The following is a 19366-nucleotide window of genomic DNA, read 5'->3' as shown; positions in this document are numbered from 1 at the left end:
AAGCACTTCATATAAATAAAACTCAGAGCAAAAGCAGAGCTGGGGAGAACCTAGTGTTGGTAGGAGGACTGAAGATGTTTCTCTATAATCTACCTCTTGCATGAACAGTCAGATGTGCAGTACCCTTTCAACTGCACATGACAATCATCAAGGAACTTAACCAGTGTCCCTCTATCATGGATATCTCGTCACAGAATACACACACCATAATAGCTCCTTGGTTGTGTATTTTTGGATAGCAGTCATGGACAGGAAGCTGCACTCATCCTGGTATCCGATGAAGGAAAAAACTGAGGACAAGGTGCATAGCTTGCATGTTCTTTTGTGGATATTGCTGACACCATGCAAATATCATCTTGGTCAGCATTTTTATATATTTATATTGGGAGTGGCCTTCCAAACTTGAATAATTGGTCAGATGTTGAATGTGTGAGAAGCAGTTTTGGACCAGAGGAGTGTTGTATTCCCGGTGGTGAGGAGGAATCTTACCAGAAGTACTGCTGACGTCCCGTTGGGTCGGAAGAGTTCAATCGACATGTCTGGAAACATCCTGCCGATCCTTGATATCACGTCGTCCACATACCTGGAGGATGACAGAGTACATTTTTACCCTTCGAAAAAAATAGCAAATGTTTCAAACTACAAAACAGTGCCTTTGGAAAGTATTCAGACACCCTTGACTTTTTCTACATTTTGTTAGGTTACAGCCTTATTCTAAAATTGATTAAATAAAACAATATATTGAGCAATCTACACACGATACCACATAATGACAAAGTGAAAACAGGTTTTTATACATTTTTGCAAATGTATAAAAAATAAACAAAAATACCTTATTTAAATGAGACTCGAAATTGAGCTCAGGTGCATCCTGTTTCCATTGATCATCCATGAGATGTTTCTATAACTTGGAGTCCCCCTTTGGTAAATTAAATTGATTGGACATAACTTGGAAAGGCACACACCTGTCTACATAAGGTCCCACAGTTGACAGTGCATGTCAGAGCAAACCAAGCCATGAGGTCGAACAAATTGTCCGTAGAGCTCAGAGACAGGATTCTGTCACAGTGGCTTCTTTCATTCTTAAATGGAAGAAGTTTGGAACCACCAAGACTCTTCCTAGAACTGGCCGCCCGACCAAACTGAGCAATCCAGGGAGAAGGGCCTCGGTCAGGGAGATGACCAAGAACCCGATGGCACTCTGACAGTGCTCAAGAGTTCCTCTATGGAGATGGGAGAACATTCCAGAAGGACAACCATCTCTGCAGCCCTCCACCAATCAGGCCTTAATGGTAGAGTGGCCAGACCGAAGCCAGTCCTCAGTAAATGGCACATGACAGCCCGCTAGGAGTTTGCCAAAAGGCACCTCAAGACGATGTAATCACTGCTAAAGGTGCTTCAACAGAGTACTGAGTAAAGGGTCTGAATACTTATGTAAATGTGATGTCTGTTATTTTGTTTCATATAAACTATCACAAAAAAAAAGTTATTGTTTTGTCGTCATGGGGTATTGTGTGTAGATGAACCTCAGGGTATGTGGGATGCTAGCGTCCCACCTGGCCAACTACCAGTGAGATTGCAGAGCGCCAAATTCAAATACTCATAAAAATTCTGAATTTTTATTTGTTTTAACTTAATTTAACTAGGCAAGGCAGTTAAGAACAAATTCTTATTTTCCAATGACAGCCTCGGAACAGTGGGTTAACTGCCTGTTCAGGGGCAGAACGACAGATATGTACCTTGTCAGCTCAGGGGTTTGAACTTGCAACCTTCCTGTTACTAGTTCAACGCTCTAACCACTAGGCTACCCTGCCGCCCCGGCAGGCCACCCTGGTTTAAAGAAGAACTTCTTGTGAATCCGACCACGGTGTCAGATTTTAAAAATGCTTCACGGCGAAAGCATACCTTACGATTATTTGAGAACATAGCCCAGCAGACAAATCACAGTAACCAGCCAAGTAGAAGAGTTACACAAGTCAGAAATAGAGATAGAATTATTCCCTTACCTTTGATGATCTTCATATGGTTGCACTCAGAAGACATTCATTTACTCAATAAATGTTCCTTTTGTTCGATAAAGTGTCGTTATATCCAAAAACCTCAGTTTTGTTCGCGCGTTTTCTTCAGTAATCCACAGGTATTCAGAACCTTCACTTTTTAAACATTGTTAGGTTACAGCCTTATTCTAAAATAAATGAAATTGTTTTATTCCCCTCGTTAATAGAATGCGATTTACCCGCTTTTCTTTTGGGGTGGAGATAGAATAGATGGTGTGATGGGGGTGTGTCTACAGATACGCCTTGTTCTGACCTTGAGTTAATTCCCTAATAACTCCACTACCTTTACCCGAGATGAAACCATGAATGAAGTAGAGCAAACCTGCTGGTTTCAAGTAAAAGTGGACAAAGTATATACTCTCTTTTTTCCGATAGAAATAACAGCATTCTCCATGCACTATAACTTACAACTTGATAAGAGCTAGGTAAATGAGTAATCAGTTTGGATAAGGGAATTGTAAATATAAATGACCGTTGTTTTTGATCAATTCTACCTTATAATAGCTGGAGAGGAGACAAATGTGAAACCAGTCATATGGCAGCAAACTGAAGCATATCAACATGACTTTTCCACAGTAAAGTTTATGAAATGCTGTGCCATTATGAAGAATTTAAATTGTAGAGCCTTTTAACTTGCAGGGAGGGGCAGTCTCGAATGTCTTAGTTATCGGCCAACCCAACTCTTTTCTATCATGTTAAATATTAGCAACTATCAGTATCGACCACATATACTCAACTGTCAATTTACTGTTAGTTCCCTTCAGCTGGTTGTTGCAGAGGATCATTAGTAAAAGTTGATAATATATACTACCGTTCAAAAGGGTCACTTAGAAATGTCCTTGTTTTTGAAAGAAAAACTTGTTTTTTGTCCATTAAAATAACATTGAATTGATCAGAAATACTGTGTAGACATTGTTAATGTTGTAAATGACTATTGTACCTGGAAAGGGCATAATTTTGGTGATGGAATATCCACATAGGCATACATAGAGAGGCCAATAATCAGCAAACATCACTCCTGTGTTCCAATGGCACGTTGTGTTAGCTAATCGAAGTTTATCATTTTAAAAGGCTAATTGATCATTAGAAAACCCTTTTGCAATTATGTTAGCAAAGCTGAAAACTGTTTTGCTGATTAAAGAAGCAATAAAACTGGCCTTCCTTAGACTAGTTGAGTATCGGCATTTGTGGGTTTGATTACAGGCTCAAATGACCAGAAACAAAGACCTTTCTTCTGAAACTCGTCAGTCTATTCTTGTTCTGAGAAATTAAGGCAATTCCATGCGAGAAACTGTCAAGAAACTGAAGACCTCGTACAATGCTGTGTACTACACCCTTCACAGAACAGCACCAACTGGCCCTAACCAGAATAAAAAAGTGGGAGGCCCCGGTGCACAACTGAGCAAGAAGTCAAGTACATTAGAGTATCTAGTTTGAGAAACAGATGCCTCACAAGTCCTCAACTGGCAACTTCATTAAATAGTACCCGCAAAACACCCGTCTCAACGTCAACAGTGAGGATGCGACTCTGGGATGCTGGCCTTCTAGGCCCATCTTAATCCCATTTTAATCTTTCCCATCTTAATCGTTTCTTTTTATTGGCCAGTCCGAGATATGGCTTTTTCTTTGCAACTCTGCCTAGGCGGCCAGCATCCGGGAGTAGTCTCTTCATTGTTGACATTGAGACTGCTGTTTTGTGGGTATTATTTAATGAAGCTGCCAGTTGAGGACATGTGAGGCGTCTGTTTCTCAAACTAACACAACATGCCATTGGAACACAGGAGTGATGTTTGCTGATTATTGGCCTCTCTATGTACGCCTATGTACATATTTCATTAAAAATCTGCCGTTTCCAGCTACAATAGTCATCTACAACATTAACAATGTCTACAATGTATTTCTGATAAATTTGATGTTATTTTAAATGGACCAACATTTTTTATTTTCTTTCAAGAACAAGGAAATTTCTAAGTGACCCCAAACTTTTGAACGGTAGTATATATATATTTTTTAAAGACATGTGGGCTAATTAAATTGTTATTTAGCGGAGCGCAGACCAAGCTGCAACAGTTTGAACCCGACGCATGGCACAATACTTGGGTGTGTTGTCACACAGTTCCATGGCTAGTGCAGGTAATAGACAAGGGTATAGCCTACTATTGTACACTATTCGACCTATTATAATTCTATGTACACTAATCTTCCAACATTACCATGGGTTGAAGAACTGAATGTTTTTAAAGGCTCTCCTAACTTGTTTAAAAAATATATTATTCACAAATATTTTCCTAACCCTAAATAATCTACAAGATCAGAGTATTTTAAAATGTACCAATTGGTGCTGAAACAGAGACGAAAATGCATGTATTTAGGTGGATTTCTTTCATTGAGCCCTAATATTCTGAATCCATTCTCTCCATATATTCTACTGAGTCTGTGGACAAAATTCCAACTAAAAAAGGTACACCATTTTTAAAGGGATGACTTAAGAGAAATGTACTGAAAAGCCTATTGAATGAAAACTTCATGAGAAAATCTGTTGGCCAGTAAGTGGGAGTGTTTTCAGCAGTTGAATTACATGATTTGGAATATCCTAAGTCGGAATCAGGTCCTATGTGCATTGGGTTGAACAAAGGCAGTAGAGTTGCTTAAAAAAGATGCAGAACAATGTCAATTGGCAGCATTGTAGGGTGCAGTCTGCCAGACAGTTACAAGACAAGTCTTGTTCTTACATCTAACTGCTTAATAATTCATCTACGGAGTGAAACTCATTTAACCAGAACACAACACATTTTCACTGACTCAAATCAGTATTGTAAATTAACATCTCCCTAGGCGTTGGATACTTGCCATTCTGGGCTAGGAGTTTCAAGTTCCACTTATAACTAAACCAAGTTATTTGAGCCTGACACCCGAGAAATTCCCCTGGTACATGTATGGTTGAACATTGAAAACTTCCGTACACCTTTAAAAAAAAACAGCGGCCTGTTTTTCTTGCAAGTTTCTTCCAGTCTCCATGTAAAGTTGACTTCCCTAAAACGAAACCATGCACCATGGGGATACTCAATTAGCATAGCACTAATTACTTGATATTGAGCTGCTCCCTAAATACAAAATGAGGATGGGTTTGAGAGAGACAAATATTTGCCTCTGTGTGTTGAAGTGGCTGCCATATCATCCATTGTCCTAATGAGGGCTTGAAATTGCCAAGAACTATATTATCACAATACTTATGTGCCAATACAATATGTATTGCAATTCTGCTGAAGAGAAACAAGAGAGAGAGCCAGGAGAAAACAAGTTTGAGATAAGTGCTCAAAAATGTTGGCACAACAAAAGATGGAGAACAAGCTATAGGATAAGAAATACCAGAGTTTTGGCACAGGTACAACCGACGAACACTAGCTAATGTTTACTACGTAGCAAAAAATTACATATATACACTACCAATCAAAAGTTTGGACACACCTACTTATTCAAGGGTTTTTCTTAATTTTTACTATTTTCTACATTGTAGAATAATAGTGGAGACATCAAAACTATGAAATAACGCTTCCGTCCATCTCCTCGTCCCAACCTGGGCTTGAACCAGGGACCTTCTGCACACATCACCAACTGACACCCACGAAGCATCAGTACCCATAACTCCACAAAGGCCGCGGCCCTTGCAGAGCAAGGGGAACCAATACTTCAAGGTCTCAGTGACATCACAGATCGAAACGCTATTAGCGCGCACCACCGCTAACTAGCTAGTCATTTCACATCTGTTACAACAGCTTTGCACAATCTTCAGAAATGTTGATCTCTCCCATGCCTGGTGTGCTCACAGCAAATGTGGCCCTGATGAGAGACAATAGTCTATAGATGGTTTGGAGGGTTAAAGATGAAAACATAATGGCGCAAAAACGTTCAGCTCGCTGTAGACTGACTAAATGTACTTTCATTTTCTTGTGGGGAGAGCACCCTTGTGCTCTGATTGGCTTCCCAATTTAAGCCTTCATTGACAGCCGAATATTCTAAATGTTGAATTGGGAAAGTCAACCACCCCTTGCCACCAAGTCCTCCATGGTGCAGGCAGCAAGTGATTCTGGGACATCATCATGTAACCCTAACCTAATTCAAATGCTCCAAACAGGGAATTTAGGCCTAACTCTATGCGAGAGTTGATTGTACATATGGATTAAAAAAATAGGACTTGACTAAAAGAAAACACATGAAGATTAGACTGTGTGTAGCAGCTAGTCTTTTTGAATATACAGTATGAATGTAAGAACAAGTCTTGTCTTGTAACTGTCTGGCCGCCGCCTGGCACCCTACAATGCTGCCAATTGACATTCTGCATCTTTATTAAGCAACTCTACTGCCTATGTTCAACCCAATGCACATAGGGCTTGATTCCGACTTAGGATATTACACCTTTATTACACATGTCTTTCCTACTCACTTCTCACTAAGTTGGTATTCAGACTTACCATGTGCAGGTGCTTAACGGGCTTTGCAGGCATGGCTCTCTTGTGCGCGCTAAATAAATGTAATTCAACTGCTGAAAACACTCACTTACTGGCCAACAGATTTTCTCGTGAATTTTTCGTTCAATAGGCTTTTCAGTACATTTCTCTTAAGTCATCCCTTTAAATACTGTGTCTATTTTTAGTTGGGATTTTGTCCACAGACTCACTAAAATATATGGAGAGAATGGTTTCAGAATATTAGGGATCAATGAAAGAAAATGGGAAGAACCATGTGATGGCCAAAACTTCATCGAGAAGACAAACCATCTGGAAATGATCACTCCAGTTACAATGTGATGTCACATTTAAGATCAATGTGAAAAAAAGCTTGTGTTTCAGAAATGTTCCTACTCTTGTTCTGTTACCGTGTTAATATGTGAGTGGACTTGTGTGTTTGTGTGATACTTGTGACAAGGCCAGACCTAAGAGAGCAGTGCAGTGGGGAAGGTGATGGGGTTGGCTCCCAATAGACCTGCTTAGCCTCTATGCTGATAGGAATAGACAAGTCCAAGGTGACAACTGCAATCTGAATTGATGTTCCAAGGACAAAGGTCTGTGTCCCAGGAGAGACAAAATTATCATTGTTGGCCAACAGACGACAACCCCAGCACTCGTCCCACCAAAATGACATTGCACAGCTCACAGATGACCTTCCAGAAGCAGATGCAATATCACCATATTACTACACATTACAAACCATTAGGAACACCTTCCTACTATTGAGTTGCACCCCTTTTTGCCCTCAGAACAGCCTCAATTTGTTGGGGTGTGGACTCCACAAGATGTCAAAAGCGTTCCACAGGGATGCTGGCCCATGTTGCTGCCAATACTTCCCACTGGTGTGTTAAGTTGGCTGCATATCCTTTGGGTGGTGAACCATTCTTGATACACAGGGAAACTGTTGAGCATGAAAAACCCAGCAGAATTAGTTCTTGACACACTCAAACCAGGGGGCCTGTCACCTACTACCATACCCCGTTCAAAGACACATTTTTTGTCTTGTCCATTCACCCTCAATGGCACACATACACAATCCATGTCTCAAGGCTTAAAAATCCTTCTTTAACCTGTGTCCTCACCTTCATCTACACTGATTGAAGTGGTTTTAACAGGTGACATCAATAAGGTATCATAATTTTCACCCCTGGATTCACCTGGTCAGTCTATGTCACAGAAAGAGCAGGTGATCCTAATATTTTGTACACTCAGTGTGTAGTGGTACCCTTCCAGAGAAAAAAATAGATCTGATATCAGTCAGTATGTTGGAATCACGATCATGCTTAATGGTTAGTTTGACTTTAATCTTACATTTATCTTCACTTTTAACAATAGATTGCTCTAACTCGGTCACTGCGTCTCTGGATTAGACAGAGCAGCAACTCTAGCAGCTCAAAAAGATGCATGATTAACCTAAATGTGTTAACCACTTAACTTAATAATCCAGACCGGGGGGCTAGCTAGCGGTCTAAGGGAGGTTGGCTTATGCATGAGAGGAGTCAGTCAATATGTTCCAGTTTAGCTGATTACATTCAGCATGACTCCATTTAGAGGATTAACACATATGCATGACAGTGATCTGCCTCATTGATACAGTGATCTGACCGGTTGGTATTTTATTAGGATCCCCATTAGCTGTTGCGAAAGGAGCAGCTTCTCTTCTTGGCATCCACACAAAAAATGACATAATACAGAACATTAATAGACAATAACAGAACTAAATTAATTTTACAATGGCGCACATAGCTACATATCTAGACCCACTTCTGTTTGCATAGCACACCAACAGGTCCACAGATGATGCAATCACCACCACACTGCTCTATCCCATCTAGACAAGAGGAATGCCTCTGTAAGAATGCTGTTCACTGACTACAGCTTAGCATTCAACAACATAGTACCTTTCAAGCTCATCATTAAGCGGGCTGCCCCCAGGTGGGGAAGGTAGGAAACAACATCTCCACTTCGCTGATCCAATACACTGGGGCCCCACAAGGTTGCGTGCTCAGCCCTCTACCGTATACCCAAGACTGCGTGGCCATGCACACCTCCAACTCAATCATCAAGTTCGAAATGACACAACAGTAGTGGGCCTGATTACCAACAATGACGAGACAGCCTACAGGGAGGAAGTGAGGGCACTCTGAGTGTGGTGTCAGGAAAACAACCTCTCACGACAAAAAAACAAAGGAGATGATCATGGACTTCAGGAAACAGTAGAGGGAGCACCCCCTTATCCACATCGACGGGACAGTAGTGGAGAAGGTGGAAAGTTTTAAAGTTCCTCGGCGTACACATCATGGACAAACTAAAAGGACCAAATCACTGGCCATTTTAACAAATGGATTTAATAAAAAGGTATCACTCGTCACTTTAAATGATGCCTATTTAATAATGTTTACATAACCTACATTACTCATCTCATATGTATATACTGTATTTCATACCATCTATTGCATCTTGCCTATGCCGCACAGCCAACACTCATCCATATATTTATGTACATATTCTTATTCCATCTGTGTGTATAAGGTACAGTTGAAGTCGGATGTTTACATACACCTTAGCCAAATACATTTAAACTCCGTATTTATTTATTTTTACAATATTTGACATTTAATCCTAGAAAAATTCCCTGTCTTAGGTCAGTTAGGATCACCACTTTATTTTAAGAATGTGAAATGTCAGAATAATAAGAGAGACTGATTTATTTCAGCTTTTATTTTTTCATCACATTCCCAGTGGATCAGAAGTTTACATACACTCAATTAGTATTTGGTAGCATTGCCTTTAAATTGTTTAACTTGGGTCAAACGCTTCGGGTGGCCTTCTACAAGCTTCCCACAATAAGTTGGGTGAATTTTGGCCCATTCCTCAAGACAGAGCTGTTGTAACTGAGTCAGGTTTGTAGGCCTCCTTGCTTGCACATGCTTTTAAAGTTCTGCCCACACATTTTCTATCGGATTGAGGTCAGGGCATTGTGATGGCCACTCCAATACATTGACTTTGTTGTCCTTAAGCCATTTTGACACAACTTTGGAAGTATGCTTGGGGTCATTGTCCATTTGGACGACCCATTTTCGACCAAGCTTTAACTTCTTGACTGATGTCTTGAAATGTTGCTTCAATATAGCCACAATTTTTCTCCCTCATGATCCATTTTGTGAAGTGCACCAGTCCGTCCTGCAGCAAAGCACCCACACAACATGATGCTGCCACCCCCGTGCTTCACGGTTGGGATGGTGTTCTTCAGCTTGCAAGCATCCCCCTTTTTCTTCCAAACATAATGATGGTCATTATGGCCAAACAGTTCTCGTTTTGTTTCAACAGACCAGAGGACATTTCTCCAAAAAGTACTATCTGTGTACCCATGTGCAGTTGGAAACCGTAGTCTGGCTTTTTTGGGGCGGTTTTGGAGCAGTGGTTGAATATCTAGTTTTAATGACTCCAACCTAAGTGTATGTAAACTTCCGACTTAAACTGTAGTTGTTGTGAATTTGTTAGATATTACTGCACTGTCGGAACTAGAAGCACAAGCATTTCGCTACACTCACATTAACATCTGCTAACCATGCGTACGTGACAAACAATTTGATTTGATCAATACATAAACACAAAATATCTAGGTCAAATAGGGGAGAGGCGTTGTGCCGTGAGGTGTTGCTTTATCCGTTTTTTAAAACCAGGTTTGCTGTTCAGGTATGACTATTTCGGCAAACTCAGAAAAATAGAATTTTGCCTCTTCGCTTCTCTCATATGCATCTGGAAACCCCCTTTCATACCAAAGCCACATCCCGGACAACGTCCTACCATGAGGCATGCTAGTTAGCAGTCAGATGTATTCTATTATTTGTTCATCTCTTCAGCATCCAGTCTTGACTCCTGCATGCCAAACTCTTCTTGTGACTTGTTGGACTAATAGGCTATTAGATTGTATAACCTGGTTTCTCCATATGTTGATCATGATTGTTTTCAAGGATTAGCTCACATGACATAGCAGATTCGATTTGAACCTTCACCCTGGCCAGTCTCTGTGTGTGTCTGTTAAGAACTTGACTCCTAGCTAGTGTAGCTAGTGTCTGCATAAACCCATTATTATACCATTTTCAGTACTATCATATCATTTTCACTACCATCAACATTTCTTTGGAATAATGTAATTACACAGTGCTCTTTCTGGGGCATTTCTGTAGCTACATAGAGAAGAAAAATGCCGGAGGGTGGATGCAAAAAAAACTTAAAGGTTGTGCTGCATAATTCATGCGCTGGCTGCTCCATTTAGAAACGGCAAATTCATCAGAACAATGAAGTTTGACAGAGGAGCCGCTGGTTGGCTTCACCTTGACCCACTCTTCATCCACTCTCTTCCTGTGCTGTACGGAGCCATTAGACTTCCCCAAAGCTCAGAGTCACCCCAGCACAACGCAGGTATCGGACAGTGAGAAGCTGCTCAGGGAAGATGTACAGTGACAGCCGTGCCTTCACTGTTGCCCACTATTGATATTTCCTTTTACATCCAGAGTGCAGACACTTTACTGAGCAAAGACAGCCCTACCTACCAAGCCAAAAACTGCTAAAGTGCCAGATGGGAAATATGGGGGGGAAAATGTCACCCAAACCCAGTGAATCTGACATTTTGTAAGGATCTTTCTTTTGTTGACAAGGGGTGTGAGGGTGAACAGAAGAGAGCACCAGGTGCCATTTTCACACATTCTGCAAACCTGATCCACCAGAAAGCTGCATTGTAATAACATTATGAAAACCGAAGCCTATATCTATCAAAAGGCACATTGATGAAAAAAGGTGGGCGATTTCAAAGACCAGCGTACAAAGATGATTAAGGGTACAATGCCACACTGATCAAGGACTATCCATAAGAGCCCAACACACAATGGATTTCTGTTTTGTAGCAGCATTTCCAGCTGGGGACCACGCACTATGCCCGCGGGGGACCACTATTTTCGCTCTCCTTCAACCACTTTCATCTTCCACAGGGGACGTCGTCCCTCAGTCCCTCCAACCAGGCCTCCTGCATGCCCTTCCCCCACTCTCATCACTCTCCTATCAAAGCAAGAGGTCTAAGACAACAAAATAAGACAATGCACCATTTGTATTAGTCACATGATCCTTCTGGACTATGACAACTCTAAACAGAAATACAAATAACTGGAGGGAGATCATTCATCTTTCAGTCATTCAGTCATTGCATTAGCAACTATCAGGGAAATGTTTAAGCAGGAAGAGGGGCTGTACTTACTGTGGTGGCAGAACCAGGGTACTGGGCTGGACTTTGGGTCTTCTCTTGGCAGATGCCCCCATTTGGTTAGCTGAGCGCTTCAATGACTGCTGGTTAAGGAGACTGGACGCCAAGCCAGCATGGTACTGCAACTGAATGGGGAGAAAAGAACAGAAAATAATAAAAATATGCCATGTTTTAATACAATAACTAGGCCTAACAGGAAACATGGGGCATTAGGGATTAAGACATATATGGCCAATGCTGAAATCCAAATGCACCTTGCTTAAGCAACCCACAGAAACATTGGAACCATCTGATCGGATATGTATGTACTGTGGTGAGAAGGACAAGACACTTCAGACGGTACTCTATTACAGGGTGGAGATCATCCTGAGCAGCTCTAAACCACATCACATCAAGCATACATAGTGAATACCCAAAAGCTGAGTTAGCCTGGGTCTGTTTTGTCACTAAACCTTGAGACACTTAAATACAGCTCCAAGGCCAAAGATATGACAGTAATGTGACAGGCGTCAGATTAAAGGCAATAAAAAGGTAGAAATCTGACCTTGAGTTAAGTGACACATGACAAGTTGAAAGCTGTACTGTTATATATTATAATGTGTCCTCTGTTCTAGCCTGGAGCAGCCCACACAAAACCAGAAAATTCACAAGATAACATTGGCAGCAGAGTAGAGAAAAATAAGAAAAGAAGTGACTCATCATCAAGTTTAATTGAGACACTGTAGTCGACTGTTTTCCCAAAGCTAAAACCCAAGCCTGACAACAATCTGCTCACTTAAAAAGGAGAAATATTTGGTTTGGTAGCCCAACTATATCCTCCACTCCTGCCCACTCTGCCTCCCCCTCTCCTCCTGTTGTTGGTTTGGGAGCGACGAGTGGCAAGTAAAGCAGCTCTCACTTTGATGTAGAAGCGACAGAAGCCTGTCGGCAGTGCCACTCCACGACTGATGAAATGGCGTGAAAGAGATGGAAGCTATGCAGAACACACAGGTGTTAAAATCAGCATCCGTCCTACAGCCCAACGGCAGGTGTCAAATGTGACAGTAAAGCCTAAAGGGACCAGCAATAAAAAATTAAAACAGGGTATGTACAGGCCTGATAAAGACATTACTAATTTGGTATGAATTTACAGGTATAATTAGCATAATGTTTAATAAGCATGTACACTGAGTGTACAAAACATGAGGAGCACATTCCTAATATTGAGTTGCACTCCCCTTTGCCCTCAGAACAGTCTCAATTCGTAGGGGCGTTCCACAGGGATTCTGGTCCATGTTGACTCATATGCTTCCCACCAGTTGGCTGGTAGTGGATCTCTACTCCGAATAGCTTGTTCCATCTCATCCTACAGATGCTCAATTGGATTGAGATCTGGTGACGGGACAGGCCACTGCAGTTAGCGGAATTAACTGTCATATTCGTGGAACCATTCCCGGACAATCCGAGCCTTGTGGCATGGGGCATTATTATCATTGGGGCATTATTATCCTGCTGAAAAAAAATTGATTTGCAGATGGAGACACTGCTGCCATGCAGGATGCACCTGACTGGCAATGATGTTCAGATATCCCGTGGAATTTAAAGGTTGCAAGGGGCCCAATGTGTGCCATGAAAACACAACATCACCACCAGCCTGCAATGTTGACACACGACAGGATGGATGCATGTACTCATGCGGTTTTCTCCATACCCTAGTCCTCCCAAAAGCATGAAATAGCAGGAACTGGGATTAATGAGATTCTCCAAGGTCCAGTGTTTTCGTTCCTGAGCCCACTGCATCCTCAGTTTTTACATTTTTGCTGAAAGAAGTGGAACTCTGTCGTCAGCTGCCATACCCCATTCGTGTCAAGGTATGATGAGTTGTGCATTCTTTTATGGGTCTTTGAGCACCAATGTTGTGCTGGATTGTCAGCTGACTAATTGTAACCCATCTGTTGCTCTGCACAATTCGTGTCAGCCTCCTTTGTCCGCTTTCATCAATGACCCATTTTCGACCACAGGCTTGCCTTTGGCTGGATGCCCTCTGGGTGGTGGACCATTCTGGATACACACGGGTAACTGTTGAGAGTGTAAAATCCAGCAGCATCGCAGTTCTTGACACACTCAAACAGATGAGCCTGGCACCTACTACCATACCCCATTCAAAGGCAGAATTACATTTTTTTGTCTTCACCCTCTGAATGGCATACATACACAATCCATGTCTCAATTGTCTCAAGGCTTAAAAATCATTCTTAAACCAGTCTTCATCTACACTGACTGAAGTGGATTTAACAGGTGACATCAATAAGGGATCATAGCATTCACCTAGATTCACCTGGTCAGACAGTGTCATGGAAAGTGTTCATAATGTTTTTTTACACTCCGTGTATAATAAATGTTTTATTAGTCAACTTATTCTGATCAAAAATATAAATTCAACATGTAAAAGTGTTGGTCCCATATTTCATGAACTGAGATAAAGATCCTAGATATGTTCCATTAGCACAAAAAGCTTATTTCTCTTAAATTGAGCACAAAATTTGTTAACATCCCTGTTAGTGAGCATGTCATCTTTGGGGAGATAATTCATCCACCTGACAGGTGTGGCATATCAAGAAACTGAGTAAACAGCATGATCAGAACACAGGTGCAACTTGTGCTGGGGACAACGCAAGGCCATTAAAATGTGCAGTTTTGTCACACAATGCCACAGATGTCAATTTTTTAGGGAGCGTGCAATTGGCATGCTGACTGCAGGAATATCCACCAGAGCTGTTGACAGTGAATTGAATGTTCATTTCTCTACCATAAGCTGCCTCGTTTTAGAGAATTTGGTAGTACGTCCAACCCAGCCTCACAACTGCAGAACACGTGACCTCGCCAGCCCAGGACCTCAACATCCGGCGTCTTCACCTGTGGGATGGTCGGAGACCAGCCACCCGGACAGGCTGATGAAACTGTGGGTTTGCACAACTGAAGAATTTCAAACAAACTGTCAGAAACCATCTCAGGGATGCTCATCTACATGCTCATCGTCCTTACCAGGGTCTTGACATGACTGCCTTTGAGCGTCGTACCTGAGTTCATTGGGCAAATTCTCCCCTTCGATGGCTTCTGGCACGCTGGAGAACGATGCTCTTCACGGATGAATCCCGGTTTCAACTATACCCGGGCAAAAATCAGGCAATGTGTATGGCGTCGTGTGGCTGAGCTGTTTGCTGATGTCAATGTTGTGAACAGAGTACCCCATGGTGGAAATCGGGTTATGGTATGGGCAGGCAGGCATACGCTATGGACATCGAAAACAATTGCATTTTATCAATGGCAATTTAAAGAGACACTGTGAGGAGATCCTGAGGCAGATTGTCTTGTCATTCCTCCACCGCCATCACCTCATGTTTCAGCAAGATAATACACGACCCTATGTCACAAGGATCTATACACAATTCCTGGAAGCTGAACATGTCCCAGTTCTTCTATGGCCTGCATACTCACCAAGCATGTAACCCATTGAGCATGTTTGGGATGCTCTGGAGCAACGTGTTTGACAGAGTTTTCCCGCCAATACCCAGCAAATCCATCATGTGAAGATGTGTCGCGCTGCATAAGGTAAAAATAGAGGTCACACTAGATACTGACTGGTTTTCTGATCCACACAATTTTTTTTTTAAAGGTATCTGACCAATAGATTCATATCTGAATTCCCTGTCATGTGAAATCCATAGATTAGGCCTAATGTATTAATTTCAATTGACTAATTTCATTGTATCAACTGTAACCCAGTAATATATTAGAAATTGTTGCATGTTGTGTATATTTTTGTTTAGTGTATAATGTTAAGGGTTTCTATGCAGCAATTCTTCAAAAGGTTGAAAAATGCTGATATGATAAAGCCATGCTTCTGATCAGTTTTAATGTATCCTGTATCAAAATGCAGTAAGCCTATACCAGTATGTCACATATATATGTCATCGTATTACCACAACAGGAGACAACAGAAATAAAATCAACAAGTAGAGGACAACCTAGCACCATTCCTCAGGGTCTCCTGGCTGCAGTGCAAACAGGTAGCAGGTCTCATCTGGACTGATTCCGCCAGCTATCTTATGGTACATCACCTCACTTTGTGGATTCGCCACAGGGCTCATCCACAGAAAGAGCACTTAAATTGGGGCTCATATAATCCCGCAGCTCATTAATTGCTATTCAAATATTCCTCCTCTTGAACTAATTAGCCAAGATGTGCGGCTATGGAGAGCCGTTTCAAATCAAATCAAGGCGAGAGGCAGACTACACAGCGCTCCCCTAGCTAAATTTAGCTGACCAAAGCAGCTGTGCTAACGGGGAATTATTTTAATTGACCAAGCTTCCTCTTCATGGCTAATGAGGCTACTTTGTTAGGCCTGGATTGTGAAGCAGCCCGATGCTGCAGGAGCCCAGTGAAGCTCAACCTGAATGCCAAACACACTAAATCCAATGGATAGACATAAACAAGCACAAAAGCTGCAGAGCAGATAATGTTGCTTTAGCCCAGGCTATTCAGGCTGTTCAATTGTAGACCTCGAGGGCCGAAACACTTCTGGTTTCTGTTTTGACATTTTTCTTTCAAATATGAAAACAAAAACGCCCACTATGCAAAACATTCTCCAAGGTGATCAACATACTGCATGTCCTCCAAATTGTCAAATCTCTCAATTGTTTGTTTAACTTTATAATATACCATATCTAAAGGGATGTAACTAGATACTTCTTTCCAATTGACGGCTATACATTTCTGATATTGATCAGTAATATTTACATTTTCAACAGACATAATCGTGAAGATGGATGAATATAAATTCCTAGACACAATGAAATGATACAAATATTATCCCAAAATGGTGTCAGCTTGACACAGGACCACAGAATATGTAATGCTTTTTGCATATCCAACAGAGATAGGACTTGTTCACAGACATATCACATGAATTATGTTAAATTGTAGTAGTTTAGGTTGTAGGAACAGGTATGATGAGCATTTTCACATATCTGTGACCAATGGTTCTCCTCAATTTCTTAATTTAGATCCTTTCCTAATTTTTTCCTTATCGGTTCTGAACTAGAGGTTGACCGATTAATCGGAATGGCCGATTAATTGGGGCCGATTACAAGTTTTCATAACAATCGGAAATCTGTATTTTTGGGCGCCGTTTTTTTTTTACACCTTTATTTAATCTTTATTTAACTAGGCAAGTCAGTTAAGAACACATTCTTATTTTCAATTACAGCCTAGGAATGGTGGGTTAACTGCCTTATTCAAGGGCAGAAAGACAGATTTTCTGGAACTGCCGATCTGCGGCCAACAAGGCAGAGTTCATCTCAGCCTATGCCTCCCTCCAGTCCCTCGACTTCTTGGCACTGACGGAAACATGGATCACCACAGATAACACTGCTACTCCTACTGCTCTCTCTTCGTCCGCCCACGTGTTCTACACACCCCGAGAGCTTCTGGTCAGCGGGGTGGTGGCACCGGGATCCTCATCTCTCCCAAGTGGTCATTCTCTCTTTCTCCCCTTACCCATCTGTCTATCGCCTCCTTTGAATTTCATGCTGTCACAGTTACCAGCCCTTTCAAGCTTAACATCCTTATCATTTATCGCCCTCCAGGTCCCCTCGGAGAGTTCATCAATGAGCTTGATGTCTTGATAAGCTCCTTTCCTGAGGACGGCTCACCTCTCACAGTTCTGGGCGACTTTAACCTCCCCCACGTCTACCTTTGACTCATTCCTCTCTGCCTCCTTCTTTCCACTCCTTTCCTCTTTGACCTCACCCTCTCACCTTCCCCCTACTCACAAGGCAGGCAATACGCTCGACCTCATCTTTACTAGATGCTGTTCTTCCACTAACCTCATTGCAACTCCCTCCAAGTCTCCGACCACTACCTTGTATCCTTTTCCCTCTCGCTCTCATCCAACACTTCCCACACTGCCCCTACTGGATGGTATCGCGCCGTCCCAACCTTCGCTCTCTCTCCCGCTACGCTCTCCTCTTCCATCCTATCATCTCTTCCCTCTGCTCAAACCTTCTCCAACCTATCTCCTGATTCTGCCTCCTCAACCCTCCTCTCCTCCCTTTCTGCATCCTTTGACTCTCTATGTCCCCTATCTTCCAGGCCGGCTCGGTCCTCCCCTCCCGCCTCCGTGGCTCGACGACTCATTGCGAGCTCACAGAACAGGGCTCCGGGCAGCCGAGCGGAAATGGAGGAAAACTCGCCTCCCTGCGGACCTGGCATCCTTTCGCTCCCTCCTCTCTACATTTTCCTCCTCTGTCTCTGCTGCTAAAGCCACTTTCTACCACTCTAAATTCCAAGCATCTGCCTCTAACCCTAGGAAGCTCTTTGCCACCTTCTCCCTCCCTCCTGAATCCTCCTCCCCCTCCCCCCCCTCCTCCCTCTCTGCAGATGACTTCGTCAACCATTTTGAAAGAAGGTCGACGACATCCGATCCTCGTTTGCTAAGTCAAACGACACCGCTGGTTCTGCTCACACTGCCCTACCCGGTGCTCTGACCTCTTTCTCCCCTCTCTCTCCAGATGAAATCTCGCGTCTTGTGACGGCCGGCCGCCCAACAACCTGCCCTCTCGACCCTATCCCCTCCTCTCTTCTCCAGACCATTTCCGGAGACCTTCTCCCTTACCTCACCTCGCTCATCAACTCATCCCTGACCGCTGGCTACGTCCCTTCCGTCTTCAAGAGAGCGAGAGTTGCACCCTTCTGAAAAACCTACACTCGATCCCTCCGATGTCAACAATTACAGACCAGTATCCCTTCTTTCTTTTCTCTCCAAAACTCTTGAACGTGCCGTCCTTGGCCAGCTCTCCCGCTATCTCTCTCAGAATGACCTTCTTGATCCAAATCAGTCAGGTTTCAAGACTAGTCATTCAACCGAGACTGCTCTTCTCTGTATCACGGAGGCGCTCCGCACCGCTAAAGCTAACTCTCTCTCCTCTGCTCTCATCCTTCTAGACCTATCGGCTGCCTTCGATACTGTGAACCATCAGATCCTCCTCTCCACCCTCTCCGAGTTGGGCATCTCCGGCGCGGCCCACGCTTGGATTGCGTCCTACCTGACAGGTCGCTCCTACCAGGTGGCGTGGCGAGAATCTGTCTCCTCACCACGCGCTCTCACCACTGGTGTCCCCAGGGCTCTGTTCTAGGCCCTCTCCTATTCTCGCTATACACCAAGTCACTTGGCTCTGTCATAACCTCACATGGTCTCTCCTATCATTGCTATGCAGACGACACACAATTAATCTTCTCCTTTCCTCCTTCTGATGACCAGGTGGTGAATCGCATCTCTGCATGTCTGGCAGACATATCAGTGTGGATGACGGATCACCACCTCAAGCTGAACCTCGGCAAGACGGAGCTGCTCTTCCTCCCGGGGAAGGACTGCCCGTTCCATGATCTCGCCATCACGGTTGACAACTCCATTGTGTCCTCCTCCCAGAGCGCTAAGAACCTTGGCGTGATCCTGGACAACACCCTGTCGTTCTCAACTAACATCAAGGCGGTAGCC

The 19366-nt window shown here is 42.8% G+C and overlaps 1 protein-coding gene across 1 annotated transcript in view; it reads right to left on the bottom strand.

Moving 5' to 3' along the window:
* med27 (mediator complex subunit 27) overlaps positions 1–19366 on the bottom strand; it is an 82116-nt gene that overhangs the window by 25510 nt on the left and 37240 nt on the right. The window contains exons 3-4 of the mRNA XM_035784933.2: positions 11823–11953; positions 490–583 (exon numbers count right to left, since the gene is read on the bottom strand). Coding sequence (XP_035640826.1) covers positions 490–583; positions 11823–11953 — 225 coding nt within the window. The remainder of the gene's footprint in view (positions 1–489; positions 584–11822; positions 11954–19366) is intronic.

The sequence above is a fragment of the Oncorhynchus keta genome, chromosome 14 (assembly GCF_023373465.1).
Source record: "Oncorhynchus keta strain PuntledgeMale-10-30-2019 chromosome 14, Oket_V2, whole genome shotgun sequence".
Classification (NCBI taxonomy): Eukaryota; Metazoa; Chordata; class Actinopteri; order Salmoniformes; family Salmonidae; genus Oncorhynchus; species Oncorhynchus keta.
Note: the sequence above shows the minus strand (reverse complement) of the source record. Positions and strands in the feature narration are given on the sequence as shown.